The sequence below is a fragment of the Microcaecilia unicolor genome, chromosome 4, assembly GCF_901765095.1.
Source record: "Microcaecilia unicolor chromosome 4, aMicUni1.1, whole genome shotgun sequence".
NCBI lineage: Eukaryota > Metazoa > Chordata > Amphibia > Gymnophiona > Siphonopidae > Microcaecilia > Microcaecilia unicolor.
In genome coordinates, this window is record NC_044034.1 from 253,120,359 (window position 1) to 253,144,125 (window position 23,767).

General features: G+C 42.2%; 2 protein-coding genes across 2 annotated transcripts in view; one reads left to right on the forward strand and one right to left on the reverse strand.

Moving 5' to 3' along the window:
- Window positions 1–2,151: 2,151 nt before the first annotated feature.
- On the reverse strand, window positions 2,152–7,245 carry LOC115469110 (putative nuclease HARBI1). Its single transcript, XM_030201424.1, has 3 exons — window positions 5,654–7,245; window positions 5,117–5,511; window positions 2,152–4,625 (listed from the first exon to the last, which is right to left on the reverse strand). The coding sequence occupies exons 1-2, from the start codon at window positions 6,351–6,353 to the stop codon at window positions 5,120–5,122; spliced, it is 1,092 nt and encodes a 363-aa protein (XP_030057284.1). The 5' UTR covers window positions 6,354–7,245; the 3' UTR covers window positions 2,152–4,625; window positions 5,117–5,119.
- A 258-nt stretch (window positions 7,246–7,503) lies between these two features.
- The window catches only part of PDCL3 (phosducin like 3), a 36,948-nt gene continuing 20,684 nt past the window's right edge, over window positions 7,504–23,767 (forward strand). Inside the window, exons 1-2 of the mRNA XM_030201425.1 lie at window positions 7,504–7,728; window positions 18,957–19,077. Coding sequence (XP_030057285.1) covers window positions 7,723–7,728; window positions 18,957–19,077 — 127 coding nt within the window. The 5' untranslated portion in view covers window positions 7,504–7,722. The remainder of the gene's footprint in view (window positions 7,729–18,956; window positions 19,078–23,767) is intronic.

Here is a 23,767-nt window from a genome sequence, read left to right on the forward strand (position 1 = left end):
AACCCATACTATATGCATGGTCATTTACACATGTAAATTGGCCACACAGACATAGTGACTTCCTATAGTATACTAATAGCACCAAAGTACACATCCTGATTGGATAGCATGTAGGTATATGGGCACAGCATACATGTAAATTATAAAACACTATAACACATGCACGCTAACATCTAAATGTGGACACATACCAGCTGTAAGGCTTAGTGTACACACGTTTTAGCCATTTGAACTAGTACAAAATCACCTTAAAAGAGGCGCCCTCTTAAATGTGTGTTTTCTTATTATATACCCTACATTTTTTTAAATATATTTTTACTGTGAGAGGAATTCACAAGTTTAAAAGTGCACAAATTTAGATATAAATCTATGCTAATTTTATAAACAAGGTGTTTATATTGCAGTGAAGAATACAAAAGGCAGCATTGTTAGTGTCCAAGATGAAGCTTGAGCTAGACAAGTTTTGCGTAGAGATATATACAAGAGACTTTACAAAGAGAAATGACAACAGTGTAGCATGACAAAGAAAGCAAATAGCAGTAGAGACAATTAAGACACCTGTTGATGTCTCCTTGTTTTCTGATATGTGGAAATATACAAGAGAGGATATAAAATATTAAAGATATGTATACAAAGTGGTGCTAAAATATTTTCCAGTGGAGTACAAGACAGCAGGTGAAAGCATCACAACTTAAGTTAAAATTACCCACAGACATGCTCAAAGCATTTTTATCAGCTGAGGGACACAAAGGCTGAGCAACCCCCACTTTCCAAGAAATGATTAAAATACAGGTTCCAGCTCTCCTGCCCAAAGGTTCTGCCGTCAGAGATACATTAATACTTGCACTTTCAGCTAACACACGCAACGTTTTGGAGCGAGGGGAGGTCCAATTTCAGAGCAACTAACTGAGAGGCCAATGCAGAAAGTTACCACATGCTGAGGCAGGTGGTTAAGCAGTCTGCACACTCGTTCCCAGCCAAATGATGCAAAAAGGGGTTGAGCGTGAGAGTTAACTTGTGTGGTACACATGGCTGAACTCTGTGTCAAAATGGAGGTAACAAAGCCATTAAGTTTTCCTCCACAAAGCACAGAAGGAACAGTGGATTTTTCACCAGGTCTGGGAGAACTGGATGAGAAGATTCAGAGCCAGATGCACTAAAGTCGTCATTAGAGCCGTTCCCTACCAATGCATCAAAGAAAGGGAATGCAAATGAGCTGCTCTTTGCAGCTCACTTGCATTCTCTAATCCCTCGTAAAACGGTCGGAGAATCGGCCGGTAGAGCATGCGAAGAGCAGCCAAGCGTTATGCTGGCTGCTCTGCGCATGCCAAGGACGTAAAAAAATAAAACAAAAAAAAAAAAAAAAAGACGTGCCTATGGACGGCCTTTGCCCCCCCCCTCCCCCGCCCGAGGTTGCCGCCGCCGCCGCTCCCCCTGCATTGCAAGAGCTTTCCGCAGCCCCGCCTCCCGAGGTCGCCGCCGCCGCTCCCCCCTCTTGAAATGAGCTTCCCCGCCATCCTCTGCACCCCCGTGGCCCCGCCCCTGAGGTCATCGTCGCCGCACCGGCCGCAGCAGCTGATCGCTTGGCTTCGGGACTTCCCTTCTTTCCTCCTTGAGCCGCCCTCGTCTGACATAAGTAACTTACGTAGGTAACTTACGTCAGACGAGGGCGGGCCAAGGAGGAAAGAAGGGAAGTCCCGAAGCCAAGTGATCAGCTGTTGCTTGCTGCGGCCGGTGCAGCGCCTTCACACGGGGGTGAGAGGCGCTGTGAGGGCCCGGTGGCAGACGGAGGGGGGAGCAGCGGCGGGGCCACGGGGGTGCAGAGGATGGCGGGAAAGCTGTCATTTCAAGAGAGGGGGAGTGGCAGCGGCGGCCTCGGGGGGGGGGGAGCCCGGGGCTGCGGAAAGCTCTTTCAATGCAGGGGGGAGGGGGAGCGGCGGCGACATTGGGTGGGGGGGCATCGGAAGGGAAAAAAAGAAAGCAGTGCTCATCAGGGACGTCGTTGAAGGATGTCAATGTTAGACACAGACGCACAGCTTTTTTTTTCCTTTCCCATAGCAGCCCCTGCTTAACGAGAGGTGCAGACCTCACGTTAGGGTTTCCACCATAAGGGGAATCGGTAAATGTTAGTGCATATTATAATAGCCTTGCAATGGTACTGCAGCTCATTATAATGATTTGCATTCTGTTTTCGTTAGCTGCTACCGTGATCGGGAAATGGCGTTTAGTGCAATGGCGTTTAGTGCATGCCAGGATTTACTACTTGCTCAGTAAGGGCTCGTTAAGTTTAGTGCATCTAGCCCTCAATGCCCATTTTGCACATTTAAATACCAGTTTTGCCTTTTTTCAGTGATCAGAACAAGTGCCTGCAACTTTTAAAGACAGATAGGAGGTAACAGTTCACTTGCACGTCTGAACAAAAGCCAAATACCAGCACACATCTGTGCCTGTTTTCCTGCATATAACTATCAGCCTGGCAAAATTTTTAAGAATAAATTTTTTCAAGGCCAATATTTATGTGCTGGTACTTTTGTTTTGTTCGGACAAGCGCACAGTATGCCACTTCATTGCTGTACCTTTGTACATGCGTCCAGCAGGCTTCCCCCAAATAACGCACCCAAGTTCTGTACACTCGAAATTTACAGGTTACAAACTTAATGCATGGCACAGCTAGTTCATGGCAGAATTCACATGCTCAGCCATCTGAATGTAACTCTAACACAAGGCTTTCTGCATCAGCCCCAGAAGGCGTTAAGATACATAGGCACAGTATTGGGTCTGACTTTTCATGAGAGATGCTTCATTTAGGAAAACTGCTGTATATTTATGGTACATCAAGAATGGGTGAAACGCACATAAAAACAAACATCACAGGAGGCTATACAGATGTCTAGAAATGGAAAAACAACCATTCTACCGCCTATGAGGGTTCTGCTTAAAGGGAGCTTGTAGGAATGTACAAAGCAGAGGCCCAAACCCAAGAGCCAAAGCCTTACCTCACAAACTCTGAAGACACCAACATCGCAAGGAGGGTATACAAACAAGCCAAGCTATAAGGGCTGTAAGTACTACAAAGGATGAGAACAAGTAAAAGGTCTACCGCCAGCTCAAGGGCTAGAGTCTGAAATGGCAATAGCATGGGGAGCTAAGGGTGTAGAAACAAAAGGTTAGTGCATTACTGGCAAGCACTGCATGTATGCTAAAACTACATGTGGCAGTCAGAGAGGCTAGGAGCACAGCAACCAATTCTCAACAACAACCAGAAGAGGGCAGGTTAGGGCCACAGAGGTCTCCAATAATCTCAAAGTACACTCCTACAGTCTAAGCATGTATTCATATTAGTTATTATATAACTACAAGGGGTTGAACTAATTAGCACCTTCTGACATAACCTACTTTGGTGACAACTACACAAATGCTTACAAAATAGGCATGTACAAACACACTCTGATCCTCCACTAATATTCTGAAGCCTAATTTTGCCCCTGGGATGCTGGATCTCAGCTAGGAAATCATAACAGCATGGGGAAGAGTCAGCCAGTACAAAAAAAAGGAATCGTACCGATGGAGGAGCATCTGGCACCAGGCAAATCCTATCACAACTGTGATTTTGAGGATACAGAGAAAGATCCGAGAAAGAGAAAGAAAAAAAGAAAGCAAAATGGCAGCCTGTGCAAGAAAGGAGACTGGGCATCAGAGTATCCTCACTCAAACACAGACAATTATGCTCCACAGTAAATAATGCCCTGCTACCTGACTGCTGAAATAGTTGCACCTCCCCACAAGCTAGCGATATTTCTGCAGGGCAGAACCAGGTCTGTCACATGTAGTGCAGCTGACTGTTCAATGCTGGCTGTGGGATATGTCTGGCTGTTCTTCCTCCCCACCTGTCCATTGATCCTTCCAACAATCACATTACTAGTGTAGGGACACAGCATATTACAACATTTATGAAACAATGTGGCCAACCCCAGCACAGGCTGTACTTAGCAATGTAAAGATTTGCTATTTCTTTACAAAAAGCAGACAAATCTGCACAGCAATTGCTCTGTTTTACCATTTCCACAGTGACCTAATAACGTGTCCACTGCAAATGATACCTTTGTGGAATCTAGGCCATCAATTTAGCAGGGAACACACACATTCCATTCTATTTCTTGACATATCTCCATTTCTAAGAAACAGCTTAATGGTTTACAATAAATTAAAAACAAGTAACAGTGTATTGATGCAGTAGTGAAGATGGGGGTCTGGATGTATCACTTTGCATTCCAATGTCACATTGCCAGGCAAAAAGTCTATGCATCCATCAGTTCAAAGGCATCTCTTCCTGTGTTCCATCCTGCAGGTGCTGCAGCAGGACCAGCATAACAGTAAATGATGCAGCAGAGGACAGAGCGAGACCATCAACATTCCAGCTACACCACCACCACCTCAAGCACCACAAAGCGCTTCCAGAGAACAAGTGGACCCATCAGAGTAGGGCGAAGTTGAGGCGGCTAGAGATAGAGGTGGCTGACAATGAAAAACAGGTCACCCAGTCCAGGTTTAAGATGCTAACAGCCACTGCAGGGGAGTGTGGGCAGAACCGCACCACCAACCCAGGGTAACAGAGGTCCATCCACCTGAAGAAAACAAGAAGATCCTTAATCGACGGGAGAAATATCACAGGATCACCAACTGCAGAAGGAGGTGGCAGGAATGTGTTCCGAGATGGAAATCCCTATATATCATCACCATATAGCCAGATAAACAGTGCACACATGAAACAATGCAGGGCCTTTCACTACATCTTTGAATTCAATTCCCTGATCAACTTGCTTCAGGCTCCCACCACCAGACTCTCCATCATTGCCTAGCAGCCACTCTCAATACTCCCCCGTTACTTAGTCCCCTACTTGCAACCTCTGCCTCCGTTCCCCCAAGAGTAAGCCAGCAGCATTTGGATTTCTCAGATTTTCATCACCAAGCCAAGCAAGGCAAAAGGGTACAAATGAGGGGGAGAGGCTACCACAGAGGACAACTAGTTCAAGAAGTGCCTGAGGTGGTGGAAGGCCTAGAGAATTATAACAGCCACACTATATACAGTTTCATGTTACTCAAAAACATTACTTACACACTAAAAATGTCCGTGAATGAGCTCATTCCTCACAGCCACTGCCTGCTCATGTGGTTGCAAGTGTGACACTTCTTGATGTTGTGCTGTCTCTCCTTCCTCATCAGCATCTGTGTGTTGCAGCTGAGGACCCTCTGGATCAGGCATCTTGCGAGTGAGTGCAAGGTTGTGTAGCATGCAACAGGCCAAGAATATGTCACGTGCTTTGCCAGGGGTGTAGAGCAGTTGTCCCCCTGATCTGTCCAGGCACTTGAAACGTGTCTTCAACAGGCCAAAAGTCTTCTCGATGACAGCCCTGGTCTGCTTGTGGGCCATATTATAGTTCTTCTCTGTTTCCTCCTCAGGGCTGACAACAGGTGTCATGAGCCAGGTCTTGAGAGGATAGCCTTTATCACCTGTGGGAGAAAATAAAGGACAAATGAGCAACTGTCCATGATGGTAGGTGATGCTTCCAAGGCCGCACAGAAGCAAATTAGAGAGAGTGCTGTGGAGAGAAGAAAAGAATATTAACTGGAAGAACATGAATGAAGCGCTTACCCAGAAGCCATCCTCCAGTGATCTGACCACTCTCAAAACGATCATGTAGGCCCGACTGTGACAGAATATAGGCATTGCTACAGGAACCTGGGAAGCATGCACACACATCAGTTATGATATTGGAGGCATTGCAGACCACCTGCATGTTGAGGGAATGAAAGGACTTTCTGTTCCTGTATGTGGCCTCTTTACCTGAAGGTGGCCTAATTGGTATGTGGGTACAATCAATAGCTCCTACCACAGAAGGAAACTGTGCTAGCTCATAAAATTCTGTCATGGTTTCATGTAATTGCTGCTCTTGCTCAGGGAAGGCAATATATTCAGTGTCTCTCCTGAGAAAAGCTTCTAGAAACTGAGCTATACAGCGTGAGGTAGCTGACTGGCTGATACCAGAGGTGGACCCAAGGGGCGTCTGGAAGTTTCCAGAGGCAAGAAAGGCAAGGGCAGTGGTGACCTTCACATGCACTGGCAGGGCTTGTCCCCTCCAAGCAGTGGGCAGTAGGTCAGACTCCAGCTGGTTACACAGGTACAGAATAGTCTCTTTATTAAATCTGTACCTGCGTATGCATTGGTCCTCTGTCAAGTCTAGGAACTGTGTTCTGGGCCTGTAGACCCTCTGCAGAGGGTAAGTCCTCCTCCTCTGTTGCCTCTCTCTCCTGCGAGCCATAGCACACAGGAGCCATAGCTGCACTGCACTCATGGTAGATAATCTATCCACCACCCTAACACTGAGACAGGCACACTCACTAAAACAGGCTGCTAACCCACACACACAGGTTGCAAGCAGAAGGTAAGGGTTGGGAGGCAGGGCTTTAAAAACTGGAGCTAGAAAGCAGGCAGAAGCTGGCCAGACGACACGGAAGTAAGAAAGAGGCACAGAAGACAGTGAAATTATGGTGATGTAAAGGAGGGCAGAAGAAAAACACTGGCCACACAGAATCACTGAACACCTATACCAAGCACCAACCAACACTAGAGGGCCCTAATGATTGATAGCTTCTATTTTGGGTGTTTTTAAAAAGAGGTATAAAATGTGGGCTGTCACTTTTGAGGACACAGATTTTATAAACGGATTTAGGTACCTAAACCTCCGCCCCCTACAAACCCCACTCTCTATCCAAAACACGCCCCCTTTTGCGAGTACATACTTGTGGGTACCATTGCTTTCTTATGCGCATATTACGTGCTATGCATTATTTTATAAATAAGCCTAATTTGCCACATATCCCCTATATAGCCTACTCGCGAACATGGGAACTTAAATCTATATAAAATAACCCCCACCCCCTCACTTGGGAGCACACACTTTACAAGACAAGAAAAACTTGTTCCGAGCCCTACAGGCCTAGCCTGCCCAACGAGATCATCCGCCTTTCTCTCCTAGATCACTCAGTAGTTCAAATCCGGCTCATACTGATTGGGAAAAGTAACCGAAGTATAATTTAGCTGGTGTGCTTTCATCGCGACCCCTATCAATGTCCAGTTGTACACTTTTTGTCACACGCGAATAACCGATTTGTCCTAGAATTCATTCAACTCCATCCACACCGCGTCCGAAAAGCAACGACTTCAACCAAAACGCAGTGCTCCTCCACGACGTCCGACGCCAGCGTCATTACGTCAATTCGCAAGAAGCCGCCACCGTGGCTTCAAAGCAAGGATGATGATTACATTAGGACTCAATCTAAGTTACATGCGCGGCCCTTATGAGCTTATAAGGAGAAAGAAGCCGAGCGCTGATGATGTCGCATTCTTTATGTTCCCCATGACAACAAAGTGCTGTTTATGGCCATACTTCCCCCCCTTGCGTTCATTCGGTCCCGCGCTTTAAGTTGATTATAATAAGCGGGCGAGTCTGTGTTTATTATTATTATTTGTAAATAATCTAATTTAGGCTGTGGTAGTGAGGCAGCAGGAATAGGTTCCCATGTTGGGGGGGGGGGGGTGGAATTGTGGCTGGACTCTGTGTTGCGAGCCGGAGTGCGACCCCGTTACACCGCTTCGCGTGTGTTGCTGCAGATTCGGAAGAACGGTAGTCTCTGGTTAGGCGGTGTTCGGCGACCACTACAATGCAGGTAAGAGCGCGATTGACGGTGTTTTATTTTTCTAGGGGTCACGGTCTCTATTGGAGCTGCGTGAGGAGAGTTGTCCGGCTTTTCTGTAGTGTCTGACTGGCGAGAGGAGGCCCGGGGCTTGCCATTATATCTGACCCCAGCACAGTGCATTCACTCTTATCTTGTTAGGTCAGATTTTGTCCTATAGAATTTGCACTACGGGTACTGCAATACAGCAGGAGTATTCAAGTGTGCTTGTGTGTGTGATTGGTAATAAATAGAAATAAATCAAAATAGAGAAAAAATAAGATGATACTATTGAGGCAGACATGGGAAGCAACTGCTTGCCCTGGGATTTGTACTGTCTGGAGTGTTACCACGATTTGGGTTTCTGGCAGGTACTTGTGACCTGGCTTGGCCACTGTTTAGAAAACAGGATACTGGGCTAGATGGACCATTGGTTTGACCCAGTATGGCTACTTTTATGTTCTTATTGGACTAAATGCCATTCTTCAGATCAGTGTTATTGTTAATTTCTAAAATGTACTGTTTCTAAAGCGGTATAAAACATGGAAAAGAAAATAAGATGATATCTTTTTTTATTGGACATAACTTAATACATTTCTTGATTTAGCTTTTGAAGGTTGCCCTTCTTCGTCAGATCGGAAATAAGCAAATGTTGGTAGATGACAGTAGGGTCATTCCATGCCAAGTGGTCTTAAACCTTCCCACCATCATGTCTCCAATTTTGTTCAAATTTTATCTGTTGCGCGAGTCAGGTGTTAAACGAAGTTTCCCAAAATTTGAGGTCTCTAACTGCAATAGTTGCAGATCTAGACCCCCTTTTCTGAAAGGTTGTCAGTCCACGAGTGCGCGACATTTACCAAAATGCCATTTTTGGGGTCTAATAAAATCCAAACACATTTATAAGAACGGCTAAAAAAATTCAAATCCTGTACAGTTTTTGATGCTAATTCCGATGAAATACATTTTAACATTATGGATGCAAAATCCAGTCAAACAAGTTGACTCAAAGTGTGCATCAAAATTGGTCGCGACTCATCGGAACATATTTGGACCAATATTTAGACCGCAACAACTTCCATGCAAACAAAGATACGGACTTGAAATTTTGTACAAGCATTATGCTTGTGCTGGACTTAATACTGCCAGATTTGCAACTAACCAGCATCTCTAACCACCCTGCAGGATCTCTTCAAAGTTGGCACTGTCAGCGCAAATGGTAAAATGTACCAAAGTTCAAAGCCAATTATTAAAAAAAGAGTCTGCCTGAATCAGCTTATGAACAGTGTCATCTGAAAGAGAAAATTGTGCTCTACAACACTGATATGTTTTTGTTTTGCAATGCCACCATTAAGTAGCCTTTTACTCAGGTCAAATTATGTTATATTTTGTACGCTTGGAGGCATATTTTCCTTCCAAATGAGCCCCTTGGAGACATATTTTCAAAGCATTAGCCTTCCAGAGTTCCATAGAGGTATATTTTCAAAGCACTTAGGCTTCCAACGTCAGTTGAACAGAAAGATGCTTTTATAAGCTTTATGCATCCTCAAGGTCCCGCTACTTCATTTTATTGGCCGGTAAGACGCGATACTTGCTGGATTCCAGATCAACTTATCATTGCTGTTATTCCAGCTCCATCAGTGACATCATCTGCTTCAGCAAGGTTTCTTCCCTGAGGAAAATGGCAACATTCTACTTACCCCGATACCAAAAGACACCAAGAATAAAAACAAATGAAATCACTAACTACCGTCCAGTAGCATCCACCCCCTTGTTAGTCAAACTGATGGAAAGCATGGTAGCCAAACAACTTACAGATTATATAAACAAATTCTCAATATTACACGAATCACAATCAGGTTTTCGCCCCTCCACAGCACAGAAACAGTACTACTTCTTCTAGCCAAATCCAAGCAGTAAATAGCAATAGGCAAAAACATCCTCCTCCTCCAATTCGACATGTCTAGTGCATTCGACATGGTAAACCATAATATATTAATAAGATAACTAGATAAGTTTGGGATCGGTGGAAACATACTTAGCTGGATCAAGGGTTTCCTAACCACAAGAACATATCAAGTAAAATCAAACTCAAACATATCATCACCGTGGAAAGCAGACTGTGGAGTACCACAAGGATCACCTCTATCACTGATCCTCTTCAACCTAATGATGACCCCACTAGCCAAGTCCTTATCCAAACAAGGCTTTAACCCTTTCATCTATGCAGATGATGTCACAATATACATTTCCTTACAAAACTAACCTGACAGAAATCACCAACGAAACAAGAAAAGCTTGAACATCATGGACTCTTGGGCTAATGCATTTCAACGAAAACTCAACAAAGAAAAAACACACTGTCTAATCCTCTCATCCCAACACAGTGCAGACAACCCCAGAATCATCAATACCCCAGATTACACCCTCCCTATTGTAACCCTATGGGTTAAAGTTTAAAAGATTACCTGGCTCCTCTGGATCTGGTGTGGAGACAGTGAGCAGTGCAGAGGCTTGTGCTGGGCTTGTGCTGTGTATGACATAGACAGAGTTCCAAATGTTACTGTTAGGCAGTTGGGAGGTAAGTCTGATGCTGAGTGAACCTGTGCAAAGGTGTGGTGCTCAGCTGATATTAGTAATCCGTGTTAAAAAGGATAAGGAGTATTTTAAGGGTGGTTTATGAGTGAGGTGAGAGAAATAAGCTTAATTATTTAACCTGAACAGCCATCGCGAGTTTAGGGGCTATTAGAGAGGTGGTCTGCAGTCACTGGGAAGCGGAGGAGATCAAAGTGAAAGGAAAATATGCTTTTAGATGGTTAAATGTTTTTAAGGAGAGAGTAAATTGGAAACATCCTAGCCAAGTGTCATATGTAAAATATTTAGAAGCTGGGTGAAGGGTACTTGGACATTCCATTTACTCCAACGGGTTTCAGAGGCTACCTGGAACTAAAGCTTTCCAAGAAATGATTATTTAAAGAAATGTAATTACACTGTAATTAAATGACAGTGTAGGTATTTGGCAGCTGGGGTTACTTTGATCCCAACGGGTTTAGGTTCCCTGAAGTTTTAAGAGGGAACTCTCTCTCTCCGCTAATACTCCTGTTACCTAATTTGTGGGAGGGATTAGATTAGGGACAAACAATTATCATTTGTGTTTAATGGGAAAGCTAGTTAGGGACGTGCACTCTTAAGTTTGGTGGGATAACTGAATAATGACCTTAGTTAGGGGTTAGGATTTTTATTATTGATTTTTAATAGCTTAGAGTAGTAGGTACAGGCTCCTGGTTCCTGACATCCGAGTCAGCAACACGTACAAGCCGAGAGAGAAAAGGTGGAGACGGAACGGCGTTGGAATGCTCCTACAGCCACTGAGAGATTGGGCCCCCACGCAAGAAAGAGAATTTAAAACTGGAAGCCAAGGACTGAGCTAAGTGGGTGACCCAAATAAATACATAAATAAAAGAATACTTACCTGCGGTCCTGTGAAGAAAGTTTGCATTTCACTGTAATGTTTTATAATTTAAGATTCTAGAAAAGGATGTTTGGGGTATGCATAGGGGTTTAATTGGAGGGATTATTGATTGTCTTAAATAAAAATTTATGCATTAAATTTTTATTGAGTTTTTTTTTGTATCCTTCCCTTTCTCCTGAGTCAGGCATTTATGGTACTCGGTCCTGACTATTTAAGAAAGGAATCTTAGAACACTACTGTGGTTTGTGAATTGGCTCAGGAGAGGGGCCGGGTTACACTATCTCAGACAGCCTGAAAAATCTTCGGCGTTACAATGGACCGCTACTTTACACTAGAGAGCCACGACAAAGAAAATGTGCCACTCAATGTGGAAGCTCAAACGCGTGAAGCAATCCCCAAGGGAAACATTTCGCAACCTGGTACAATCAGTGGTACTAAGCCATGTAGACTACTGCAGTGGAATCTATGCGGGATGTAAAGAACAAACCTTAAAGAAAATTCAGACCGCTCAAAACACGGCAGCTAGGCTTATCTTTGGAAAAACGCGATATGAAAGCGCAAAACCCCTCTGCGAAAAACTACACTTGGTCCCAATCAAAGAACGCATTGCTTCCAAAATCTGCACTCTGGTTCACAAAATTATCTACGGTGAAGCCCCGGGACACATGACAGACTTGATCGACTTACCAACTAGGAACACATTCGAATCAACATGAACGTACCTAAATCTGCACTACCCAAGCTGCAAAGGACTCAAATACCAATCAACCTACCCATCCAGTTTTTCCTACATTATTATTATTACATTTGTACCCCGCACTTTCCCACTCAAAGCAGGTTCAATGCGGCTTACACAGTAATAGGGATTACATTAGCTCACAACTGTGGAACACATTACCAGAAACCTTGAAAACTATGTATGATCACCTAACTTCCGGAAAACACTAAAAAATAACCTGTTTAAAAAGGCATACCTTGCTGATCCAACATAAATGTCTGATATCTGCAAAACAACAAAACTAAAGTACGCAATGGACATAACACAACTCTTCCGTTATACGATGCCCTAATGTGGCTGTGCCACATGAACTTTATCTTACCACAACATTACTTTGTATTTGTTCACACCGGAGTCTGCAAACACCTTTCTGGTACTATGTAAGCCACATTGAGCCTACAAATAGGTGGGAAAATGTGGGATACAAATGTAACAAATAATTAATTTTGAAGGCTAACTGTCAGATTTACTGGAATATTTCTCTGCTGTGTTTCTCTTTCTGTAATGTTTAACTGAACTGGCTATGTGGGAAGCTATTCCTTGCCAAACTACAAGAGCAGAGCATTTGCCTCCCCTGTTTGCACAGTCTTCAGTTCTAATGAAGTTTGTGAAACACTATCTGACAATTCACATACTAGAGACACATTTTCCCTCTTCTTAATTTCTTTCTCCCTTAGGTAGGTGTGGTTTACAATCTGTTTGCAGCTCTGTATTTATTTGTTTTTTTGTCTGCCAGAGAAGCAGTGCGTAGTGCGTGCGTAGAATACAAGTTATAAGTTACACACGTTGCATGACACACTTAAACTTGCCCATTTATGACTGTCATTGACCTGATGTAAATGGTCGTGCCTAAATGTAGGCATGCAAATTCAGGGTTAGACTAGTATTCTATAATGGTATCTTGGCAACACAAATGCCTTTACAGAATTGGCACGTCTAACTGGAGGTGCAAGTTATAGAATTGCCCCCCCTTAATGTGGGATTTGTAGTGCATGCTAAACTTTCTCTAACTTCTTAAAGCGGTTTAGTAAATGGGCCCCTTTGTTCAACTCTTGCATTTTAGAATTAGAAAAACACTTCTCCATATTTTTTTTCTAAAATCCTACGGATACACTCATTGCCATTAACTGCTGCATATCAAGGTACTTCAAAAATAAAGGCAATAAAAATGGACCCCTCTGCTCAGTTCTAGTTATTCCTGTAAACTCAATTGTGAGTCTCAGCAGGCATGGATACAGCCTCCACATTCTCTTCTATTTAAACACAGTGTGAGACATGATGATTGTTCAGCCTAAAAAGAAGCTGTTCATCTCTGAAAGTGGATACAGATTGTTCTTTCATTATCCATTGACACGCCATGCAGTTTGATCTTATGGCCCAATAGTGTTGCACCACCCTTTTCCTTTGTGCAGTAAGAGTACCCATACCATACAACTCTTCAGGCTACTTGGAATTGCCCCTGATATGTATGGGGAAATAGCCACTTGATTAGTGTCAATAGATACCTCTTGCTGTTTTTACAGGCACTTAAATCTTGTTAACAAATTAATAAAGGTTAAAATGTTCTCTGAGGATGTATAGTGTTAAAACATGTTTTTATGCTTCCTCCAAGACCGAGAATAGCTTTATAAAATGAAAAGCTGCTTGCTCTGTAGGAGATGGTGGGAGGAATACACAGTCATATGGAGAATAAGCACAAAGATATGTCTTTTTTTCCACTGGTACGGGGTGGACAATTTTCTTGGCCACAGGACTTTGTAAAAGTCTAAGATGGCAGGGAAGAAGGTGCATGTGGGCCTAGGAGTTCATATGGTTCGATGATACTTCTGAGCAGGAATAACGTGCTCTTGCCATCGCAGACTAGATTGACATTTCCTACGGTGTGGATTTAACTCGCAGGACATAGTTTGTCCACCTCTGCTTGAGTCATTTGGTTTAAATACTCAGGTTATAGGGATTGAAATCTGCTTGGTGACACGAGTTTGAAGTTTCAGTCTAGTTCCCAATAAGCAGATGTTTTCATCACCAGCCAAAATAAAAATCACAGAGCAAGGCATTATTTTTGAACTTTAGGAGATGGGCTAAATGCTGAATATAAACAGAGGTTGCTTGATTGTTGTACACTATAATGGTGATATATAGAAGAGGATTAGGAGCTGTTGGCCAAGGAGATCTTACTTTGGTTCTTCAGCTAGATCATACATTGATATCTCTTGGGTAACTGTAGTGAGATGTCTGGCAGAATAATGGGGTAGGACAGGAACAGATCGGTTATGTGACTCGGTGCTGTTTTTAAAACTAAAGGCTATTTGACAGCTGCAAACTTATTTGGAGAACAGTGCTGTCTATCTTAGATTACTCCAATGTTTTGTATATTGGGATCATGGCAAAATTTTTGAAGAAACTCCAGCTCCTCCAAAATATTGCAGCTAGGTTATTGCTGGGGAAAAGAGATGAGTGTTTTACCTTTTATTATTTCAGTTATATTGGCTTGCAGTGAAGGAGCATTGTCAATAAATTGATGGTACTACGGTAGTGGTACTTCAGAATTCGAAACCACAATTTCTAAGGGCACTTTTGATATTTTCTATTCCAAAGAGAGCTCTGAGATCTGAAACAAAAAAAACCGCTCTGTTATAAATCCAGAAAGAGGTGATGTTAGGCAGGTGATGTGAAGACGACACATTTTTCCTTAGCGTCCCTCCGGACCGGCCCAGGGTTGGATTGATGGGTTGTGCACACCTTCCAGCAGGTAGAGACTGAGAAACCTCTGACTCTAGAGAGCCAATAAGAGCCCTGGCCATGTGACCCCAGCCTCAGTATTTTCTCAGTTTCCAGCAGGCAGTAGAAGGTGAGCCCATTAGTCTCTCTCTTTCTCTATTTGAAAACAAAAAAAAGCAGGTGACGTGAAGAAAGCAGATTTTTAGAGTGGTAGGGTTGGAGCGTTGGAACCAGCTGCCACTGGAGCTGAAAGAACAACATTCTTTGGTTTTTAGAAAGGCGTTAAAAACATTTGCTCAGGCTTACGGTTAGCTTAACTAATCATTCTTGTTTTTATCCTTTAAATGGTTTTATTTGTACCTGCAAACTATTTAGAATGATTTTTTTTTCTTTAAAATAGCATAAAATTTTAATAAATATGGGGATAATTCTAAAAAGAGGGCACAAACAATTAGGTGTCAAGAATAAGCATAAATGACCAAATACTAGCATATGTGAACACATAGGCATGTGAATTCCAATATTCCGACGGTACCTATTCTGTAACATGGCATCTAAATGTGATAGCACATAGTTTGATGATGGGTGGAGTATGGTTGGGATGTACAGTTATGCTAGATACAAGGACTTAACATCAGTTCTGTGGTTTTAGATGCCTACTTTTATAGGACAGGCTCCAAATAGATGCCGCCTTGATGCCTTATATTGTAAAGATAGGAAACATTTCAACCTTGCCCACATTTTACAGCCACAAGTTTGAAGTGCTTGTTCATTATATTAAACAGGTACATGTACTGCTTTTTTCAAAAACATTATTTTATTTTATTATTAAGTATGTATGTTAGCTACCCTTATGAAGAGATTCACCTAAGGCAGGTACAGCTTTACATAAAACCTACAATTTTGTTAACAGCATATGGACAGTGAGATGATCAAACAGAAGTGCAAATAAAACCAATGAAGTAAACTTGGGGTTGGCAAATTGAATCCTAGAAATGAAGTAACATGACACAGAATCAGAAAACATACACATTGAACAGCAAAGTTGAGCAATGCTGTAATAATGTTGGTTTCTAAAGATATATGTCTTCAGTACTGGAGTGTGTTGCTGAGATCATATTTGAGTGATAACTAAATTACGGAGTGTTATCCTGATCCTGTCCAACTGGTAGGTCTTCACTAATAGATGCTCCACGCTGGGCTTTCCCCACTATGATAGTATTGTTTTACTCAAATCCTTGGGTGAGAACATTGGGCTAGATTTAAATTTAGTAAATCTAGATTTACCATACACCATCTTAGATGAATTCTCTTAGTAAAGGTGGTTAATAAATTCCAATAAATAAATAGCTTAGTACTCACTCGGAGATAACGGCTAAAGCAATGTTATCATGCTGAAGGCAGCCCAGCATAGAGCTTCTACTAATGAGGACCTACCACTCGGACTGGATCAGGATGACACACCATTTCTTAATTATCATGTAAATATGATCTTAGCAACAATGCATTATATAAGCTGTTAGTAAGCAGGTCTTGTTTCATAAAATGAGATCTTCAGTAAATCTGTCCTGTAGGATTGTAGCACAGGTGATACTGATTAGAGAAATCTCCCCCCCCCCCTTCCCCCCCCCCAGCGTCAACGGTGGCCAAGGTTCCCCAAACAGAACTATCTGCAAGCAAAATACTCTGTACTCGGTCTAGGGGAGGGGGGGGACCTTGGATTGGCCCTACGCCAATTACTTCCGATAGAGAGAAATGAAACTGAAAAACCAGGCTGAAATATATATCTTATCTTTATTATAGATAAGAAAATTATAGATAAGTTACAAATATAGAAACTCTGGCAAAGCTTTAGCTGAATACAAAAATATGGCTGATAAAATTACAAACTATATTGTCACAACTGCACACTGATTCTTACTGTTACTGTATGAATCACACCACTGATTGGTAATGGTAAAGCTACAACTATGTTACGAGGTAGTACAGTTATTAGCAGCTTATCTTCCTGACCAAGAGTCACGAGGTAACCTATCCTGGCTAAGGCAAACTCTGAACAATAATCCCAGACTAATAGGAAATAAATCACTGTGTCACTCACCAGGCTGTCTCTCTCTCGGGCAGTCTCCTGGATGTGGGCACAGGTTACTTCTCCGACTCAAGCTGACTTTTACAGCGAGTCTTAGCCTCAGAATTATCCCAGGGCCTCTGCACAACAGGGTCACAGTCACTCTGGCTGGTACGGCTGAACCAACGCTACTTCCTCCCGAAACACAGTTCACAAGATGGTGGACCTTATCAGGTCTCTCTCACTCGTCTTCTTGTCCGCTTCCACCCTCTTCCAGGGCTTCCGACTAACTGATTTCTCCTTATTCCCGCTTTTCCCCGTACCTCTCGGTCAGGTGACTGCAGGAACCCAATCTGGATCTTCTTCACCTCACTGTATGACAAGAAGGGTCCGTTGTTCTTGACCTTCAAGTTGTTACATTGTGGTATGCATTTTCTGGTTCTCTCCCTAAGGGGGGGCTGGTTTGCCCACAGCATGTCCTTGGTGTGACATGTCTGCTAGTGATTTTCCAGTAAGCTGAATTAGCTAAATCACTGCTGTGCAGGTCATAGGTTACAGCCTCCATCTTGATGCCATAGGATTATACAGGCCAAGACCAGCAATGTGAGACACACAGGGAAATACCCCTACAGTCCATTGATGTTTGAACATTTGGAAGGGATTCTTCACTTGTTTTGGTCTTTCACCTTTTGGGCTTCCATTTTTTAATGGCTTCATCTGCACATCAAGCGAGTTCCAGTATCCAAAAATAGGTCCCCAATTTAAACAATTCTGTCAAAGCTGATATGAAGGATGATTTGATTTGACTATAGTCCACCTTATATTCAAAGCAATTTTAAACAGCCAGGAGAGGCTCCTAGCTGTTTAAATTGCTTGTCCATGGCTAACCATGAATATTCAGTAGCACTTAACCAGTTAGCCCTGCTGAATATTCACACTTAGGGCCAGATTCTATATATGACACTTAAAAAATCTGCGTGGAAAACATTTCTGCCTAAGCTTATTCTATACAATACAAAAATATACAAATGTATAAGAAAATATACAAATGTAATGGCTATGCTTTGTCCAAAAATTATATTGTAAAAATACACAACTTATAACGGACAAAAGCAATTATTGCATAATGTATCTGTTGGGTGGTATGGGTGTCTCATAACATTTTCGGACACTATAGGTCCGTCAACTTGTATTGTAACTCACAAGTTTGTATAAATTCGTAATCATCGAACACCCCCAGCCAACCAGTAGTACCCTATAACTGTCATATATTTAGGCCTGGATATTATATTATTTTTTATCCACTATTAAGGCTATTAATTATCAGGCATAAAAAACTTGTGAGTTACAATACAAGTTGACGGACCTATAGTGTCCGAAAATGTTATGAGACACCCATACCACCCAACAGATACATTATGCAATAATTGCTTTTGTCCGTTATAAGTTGTGTAAGCTTATTCTATAAGCAGCGCCTAGATTTAGGCGCGGTGTATAGAATACACTTAGTCGATATCATAGTGCCTAAAACTATACGTATCCATGGCGTAAATCCTGGCACTTAGATTTAGGCGCAGAGGGCCATATTCTATAATAATGCGCTTAAGTTTGGAATGCGCCCCGCCCATAACCATGCCCCTTTTTGCTTGCATACATGAACACTTACACACAGTTCATTACAGAATACTCTTGAGTTGTGCATATTCTAATTATTGCTCATTATTGCTTGTTAAGTGCTGTTAACAGCGCTGATTGGCTTGTTAAGCCAATTAAGTTACATGCGATGTTATAGAATACGCTTGGATTCAGCGCAGATCTCTAGGCATGCCAATATTCAGCCCTTAACTGTATAGATTGGACCGCATAAAAAGCAGTCTTATGCAGTTCATCTTATGCAGTTAAGGGCTAAATATTGCACTTAATCACATAAGTTTTAGCAGCCAGCACATAACCGGATATTCACTGTCAGTGCCCGGACTTGTCCTGGCATTGAATATCCAAGAATACAGCTGGCAGTGAACATAAAAACATTGACTGCCACCGACTGAATATTGGCCCGAGTGTATTCATAAGCTATATCGGAATATTTTTTGGAGCAGGCAGGAAATTCTTTTGATCCTTCATGGAAAAAAGTTAGTCTTCTATTAAAGAAAGAAATAATAATAAAATCTTCTCTTCTGCTCTAGGACCCCAATGCAGATACAGAGTGGAATGACATTCTACGTAAAAAGGGAATTCTTCCACCCAAGGAGCAAACAAAAGAAGAAGAGGTGGACGGAGAGCAGATACTGCAGCAACAGTCAGTCGGTGCGTGAGGCTTCAACATATACCAGATGTTTTGGTTTAGAAATTCTTTGGCAGATCTATATATATAATTCTCACCTCCAACGTTCTGTCCTGCCTGGGACCGTAGCTCCTGTGGTCTGCTAGGCACCATCATGATGTGTGCCCCTCACGCCCCTCCCACCGAGTTCCAGACTCCGCCCTCCTTCCGATTTCAACCCCCCCCCCCCCCCCCCCGCGTTACGGACCCCTGGACCCCCATGCCGCAACCCCCTGGATCCCCCCTTCCAGACGAAAACACTCCCCCGCCGCCATCGCGTAACTGTGCTGACGAGGGACCCCAACCCCCGACAGCCAAAGTTCTCTTCTCGGCTGCGCCGGGGTGTTGCTTCATGAATGATCATCTGTTGAAGTTTCTGTGCGTGCGTCTGACATCAGACGCACGCACAGAAACTTCAACAGATGATCATTCAGCAAGCAACACGCTGGCACAGACGAGAAGAGAACTTTGGCTGTTGGGGGTTGGGGTCCCCCGTCAGCACAGGTATGCGACGGCGGCGGGGGAGTGTTTTCGTCGGGAAGGAGGGGGTCGCGGCAGAGGGGGTCCAAGGGTCCGTAACACAGGGGGGGGTGTTGAAATCGGAGGGAGGGGAGATTCTGGAACTCAGTGGGAGGGGCGTGAGGGGGCCTTGAAATGGGTGGGTGGGGGAGGCCTTTGTGGGTGGGAGGGAGGGTGGCTGGCTTTGAACTGGGTGGGAGGGGGGTCTGGAACTCAGTGACAGAGCGAGACAGCGAGGGAGGGTGGGGGATTGCCTTGTTAGCGCCCGTTTCATTTCATAACGAAACGGGCCTTTTTTTACTAGTTTTGTATATATCTGTGTTAGAAATAATCCATATTTTGTTCATTACAACATTAGCAAAACATGCTATACATCTAATGAGTTTCTTGAGGTTGATGTTATGTTTTATGCAGTGGTTGGTATTGTTAACGAGATAGCAGAGCTTTTGTGTTCGGTTTATGATTTACTGAGGTCTATAAATATCTCCAGAGACTCCTGGATACGAAAATCTTGTCAAACACTTGATGATTTCCAATTTTCACACTGCAAATAGAAAAATGCTTCTTTTCTCCAAACTGCACATTATAAGAGCAATTTTATTACAGGTCACCTAGGTTGGGAAGCCAAGTAGGCATCTATTTTGAGGCTATTTTATAAAGATACAAAGATGCCACAATCATGGCTAAACGTGGCCACCCACACTTAGAGCAGCTCAGGACTGGTGTAAATGTGCACATGTTGTATGATTTTGCCCACGCTCCTCCTAAACGTGCCTATTATTGTGTTGCTTAAAAGTATGAATGGGATTGGATTTATTGACTTGATATACCTCTCAGTACATAAAGCGGTTTACAAAAAAATATGCTCAAAACAGAACAATAAAACTGAACTGTTACAATCAGACACTTAAATAAAATTAGTTTTAAAAAGCCAGGTTTTCAGTACTTTTTTGAAACCCTAATTAGCTGGTCATTCTGATGACATTAGCAGGTAGTGAATATCATCCATTGCCTCGGGTACAAACATAGTGAGCCTTCCTGGGACAGAGAAATATCCAATGTACCTGAATGTAACTCACCTTGAGCTACTACTGAAAAAGGTGTGAGCAAAATCTAAATAAATAAATAGCTGAAGGCTGTCTTTCTAGTGGAAGTTAATTTAATCATTTGAAGTGAAGGAAGTTGCAATAAACTGTGCTGTGAAGAGCAAAGAAAAAAATGCTGATCCCGTTGAACCAAAATTTCTAAAAGATATTCTGGAGAATGTAAAAAAAAAAAAAAGCCTTGAAGACCAAGCACAAAGTCTTGAAAACAAGTCAAGCAGATACAGGTAGTCAATGCAGATCCTTTAAAATCAGTGTTATATGATAAGTTCTCTTCCCACTGACTACTTTACACTTATCAGTGTTTTGTACAAGCTGAAGCCCCTTCTGGCTGGTTAAAGCCAAACCCTGTACTCTGGTTCACAAAATTATATATGGTGAAGCCCAGGGATACATGACAGACCTCATTGACCTACCAACCAGAAACATATCCAAAGCAACACGATCATATGTAAATCTGCACTATCCAAGCCGCAAAGGACTTAAATACAAACCAACCTACGCATCCAGTTTTTCCTACGTAAGCACACAACTGTGGAACGCATTACCAAAAGCTTTGAAAACAACGTACAACCACTTAAACTTCCGGAAATCACTAAAAACTAACCTGTTCAAAAAGGCATACCCTACCGATCCAACTTAAATGCCTGATCTCTGCAACACAACAAAAGTACATAATGGACACAACACAACTCTTCCGCTGACTGTTCCACATGAACCTTATTTTGCCACAACATCACTTTGTATTTGTTCACACCGGAGTCTGCGAACGCATCTCTGGTACTATGTAAGCCACATTGAGCCTGCAAATAGGTGGGAAAATGTGGGATACAAATGTAACAAATAAAATAATCAATTCTGCTTTTCTCAAATGCATGACTTAATCAGATTGGATCGAGTCAAGAGGCTTAAGCTGCTGGATTTGCCTCACTTGAAAGTAGCAAGACTTAATAACCTGATTAATTTATCAAATTTCAAAGCATTATCACAATAAAAACCCAGAATCAATATATCGACCTTAAAGGGAATGAGACAACCACCAATGGAAGGAAGAATAGTCAGAGGCTTACCTTTTTGAGGAAGCCACAAAGTGGCAGATTTATTTACATTCAAAATCAAATCATGATCCATTAACCATTTTTCCAAAAGAACAAGTTTGCAATTGAGGTCAGACATGACCTGCACCTGATCCTCCTTCATAAGAATAATGATTTGGATATCATCTGCAAAGAAACGAAACTTAAAACCCCAGCTCTCACATAATACAGCCAAAGGAGAAAGGTATAAGTTAAAAAGCATGATTCTTCTGTCACCACATATACTGTATGTGGTGACATGTGGTGTAATTTTATAAGAGGCCTTTAACGTGCCTGCATCATGGTTTACATATGAAAACTCCTTTTTAAAATTTCTGATTTTTATTCTATTAATGGAGAAGGACATGCAAGTTGTAACAAAAGTGAGGGGAGCATTATAGTATTGTAGACTAAATGAATCAGGTTTGTTTCTTGTACAAAATCATTTCATAAGTATTTTATACTGATTAGGTGTCTACAGCTTTAGTTAGATATAGGTAGAAAAGGTTTAAAACAACACTCAGCTCTGCTAAGTCACTTCAGACCCTCTTTACTATGCCACGCTAGAGTTTTTAGAGCACGCTAATGCTAGAGACACCCATAGGAATATATGGGTGTCTCTAAGTTTAGCACGTGTTAAAAAACACTGGCACATCTTAGTAAACAGGGCCCTTCATGTATTGAACTTGAGCATTTTCTACTACTTGCATTAGAGGCAAACTCTGAAGGAGTAATTTTATGAGGATACCTTTGTGAAGTCCAAAAAAAATGCATATTTTTTATTTCTGAAAAGTTTGTTTAATTATCACACAGTGATAATAATAAAGGCAATATGCAAGAAAATCATTAAGCAAAAAAGAAAAAATTACGTATACCAATGGCATACAAGTTCACATTATAGAGAGCTGAGGATGAGACAAACATAAAAACTGCCCAAACTGAGTGATCAAAAAGTAAAAACCATTGGCTTTGAGAAATTTAAATTATACCCCTAACTAACAACCCAGCTGAAATTAAGAACTAGGGAGGAGATCCAACCTTAGTTACAAGAAAACTTCCTAATTGTAAAGGGTCAATGAAAATATATGATTTACTACCTAGATTGAGCAGGCACTTACAGGGAAATTTAAAAAGAAAGTGCCTCCTGCTGCTAAAACTTTGGACTTTAGCTACAAGAAGGTTTTATGCCTTAATTGCATCACTTTGGCCACATCTGGGAATATATATATATCTTCTGTCCACAAAAAAGCAACTCCTTTTTAGAAAAATAAGATGCATATTTTATAAAGGCCTAAGAAGAAACCCTTTTGTAAACCAGTACTCAAAGAAAATGTTATTATGTGAATGGGGAGACTTCAGTGTACAGTCAGTCATTGTTTGGGTGAAAGTGACTTACTGCAGCCTCAGCGTTAAATTGATTACTGCCAAATAGCAGTCACTCATTAAGGGGTCCTTTTACCTGCAGCAGTAAAAGGGGGCCTCAGTGCACATCAAAAACACACACCAAGGCCCCCTTTAACCACAGCGGGTAAAAGGCAGGTCTTCGGTTTTTTTCAAGAAATGGCCATGCAGCAAGTGAAGCACTTGCTGTGCGGCCATTTCAGGGGGGGGAGGGGAGGAAGCACTTACTGCCACCCATTAAGGTGGCAGTAAGGGCCTCCCGCGCTAACCCGGCAGTAACCGGGATTTAGAGGAATTTATATGTCTCAACAGAATATAAATACTCAAGGGTAAAAAAACATGTTAAAAACTTGGAGGGGCATTTTTGATATGACTTCTAAGTCCGATTTAGGATGATTTGTTGAAAACGTCCAAAAATCGAGTGGTGAACATAGACGTTTTTCTGGTTCGAAAATTGCTGGTTTTTTGTTTCAAAAATTGCCATTTTCTAGACGTTTTTGTACTCAATGCATCTATCTTTTGGTACAATATTAAATAAAAAAAATGTCCTAGGAAACGCATACAAAAATAAACTA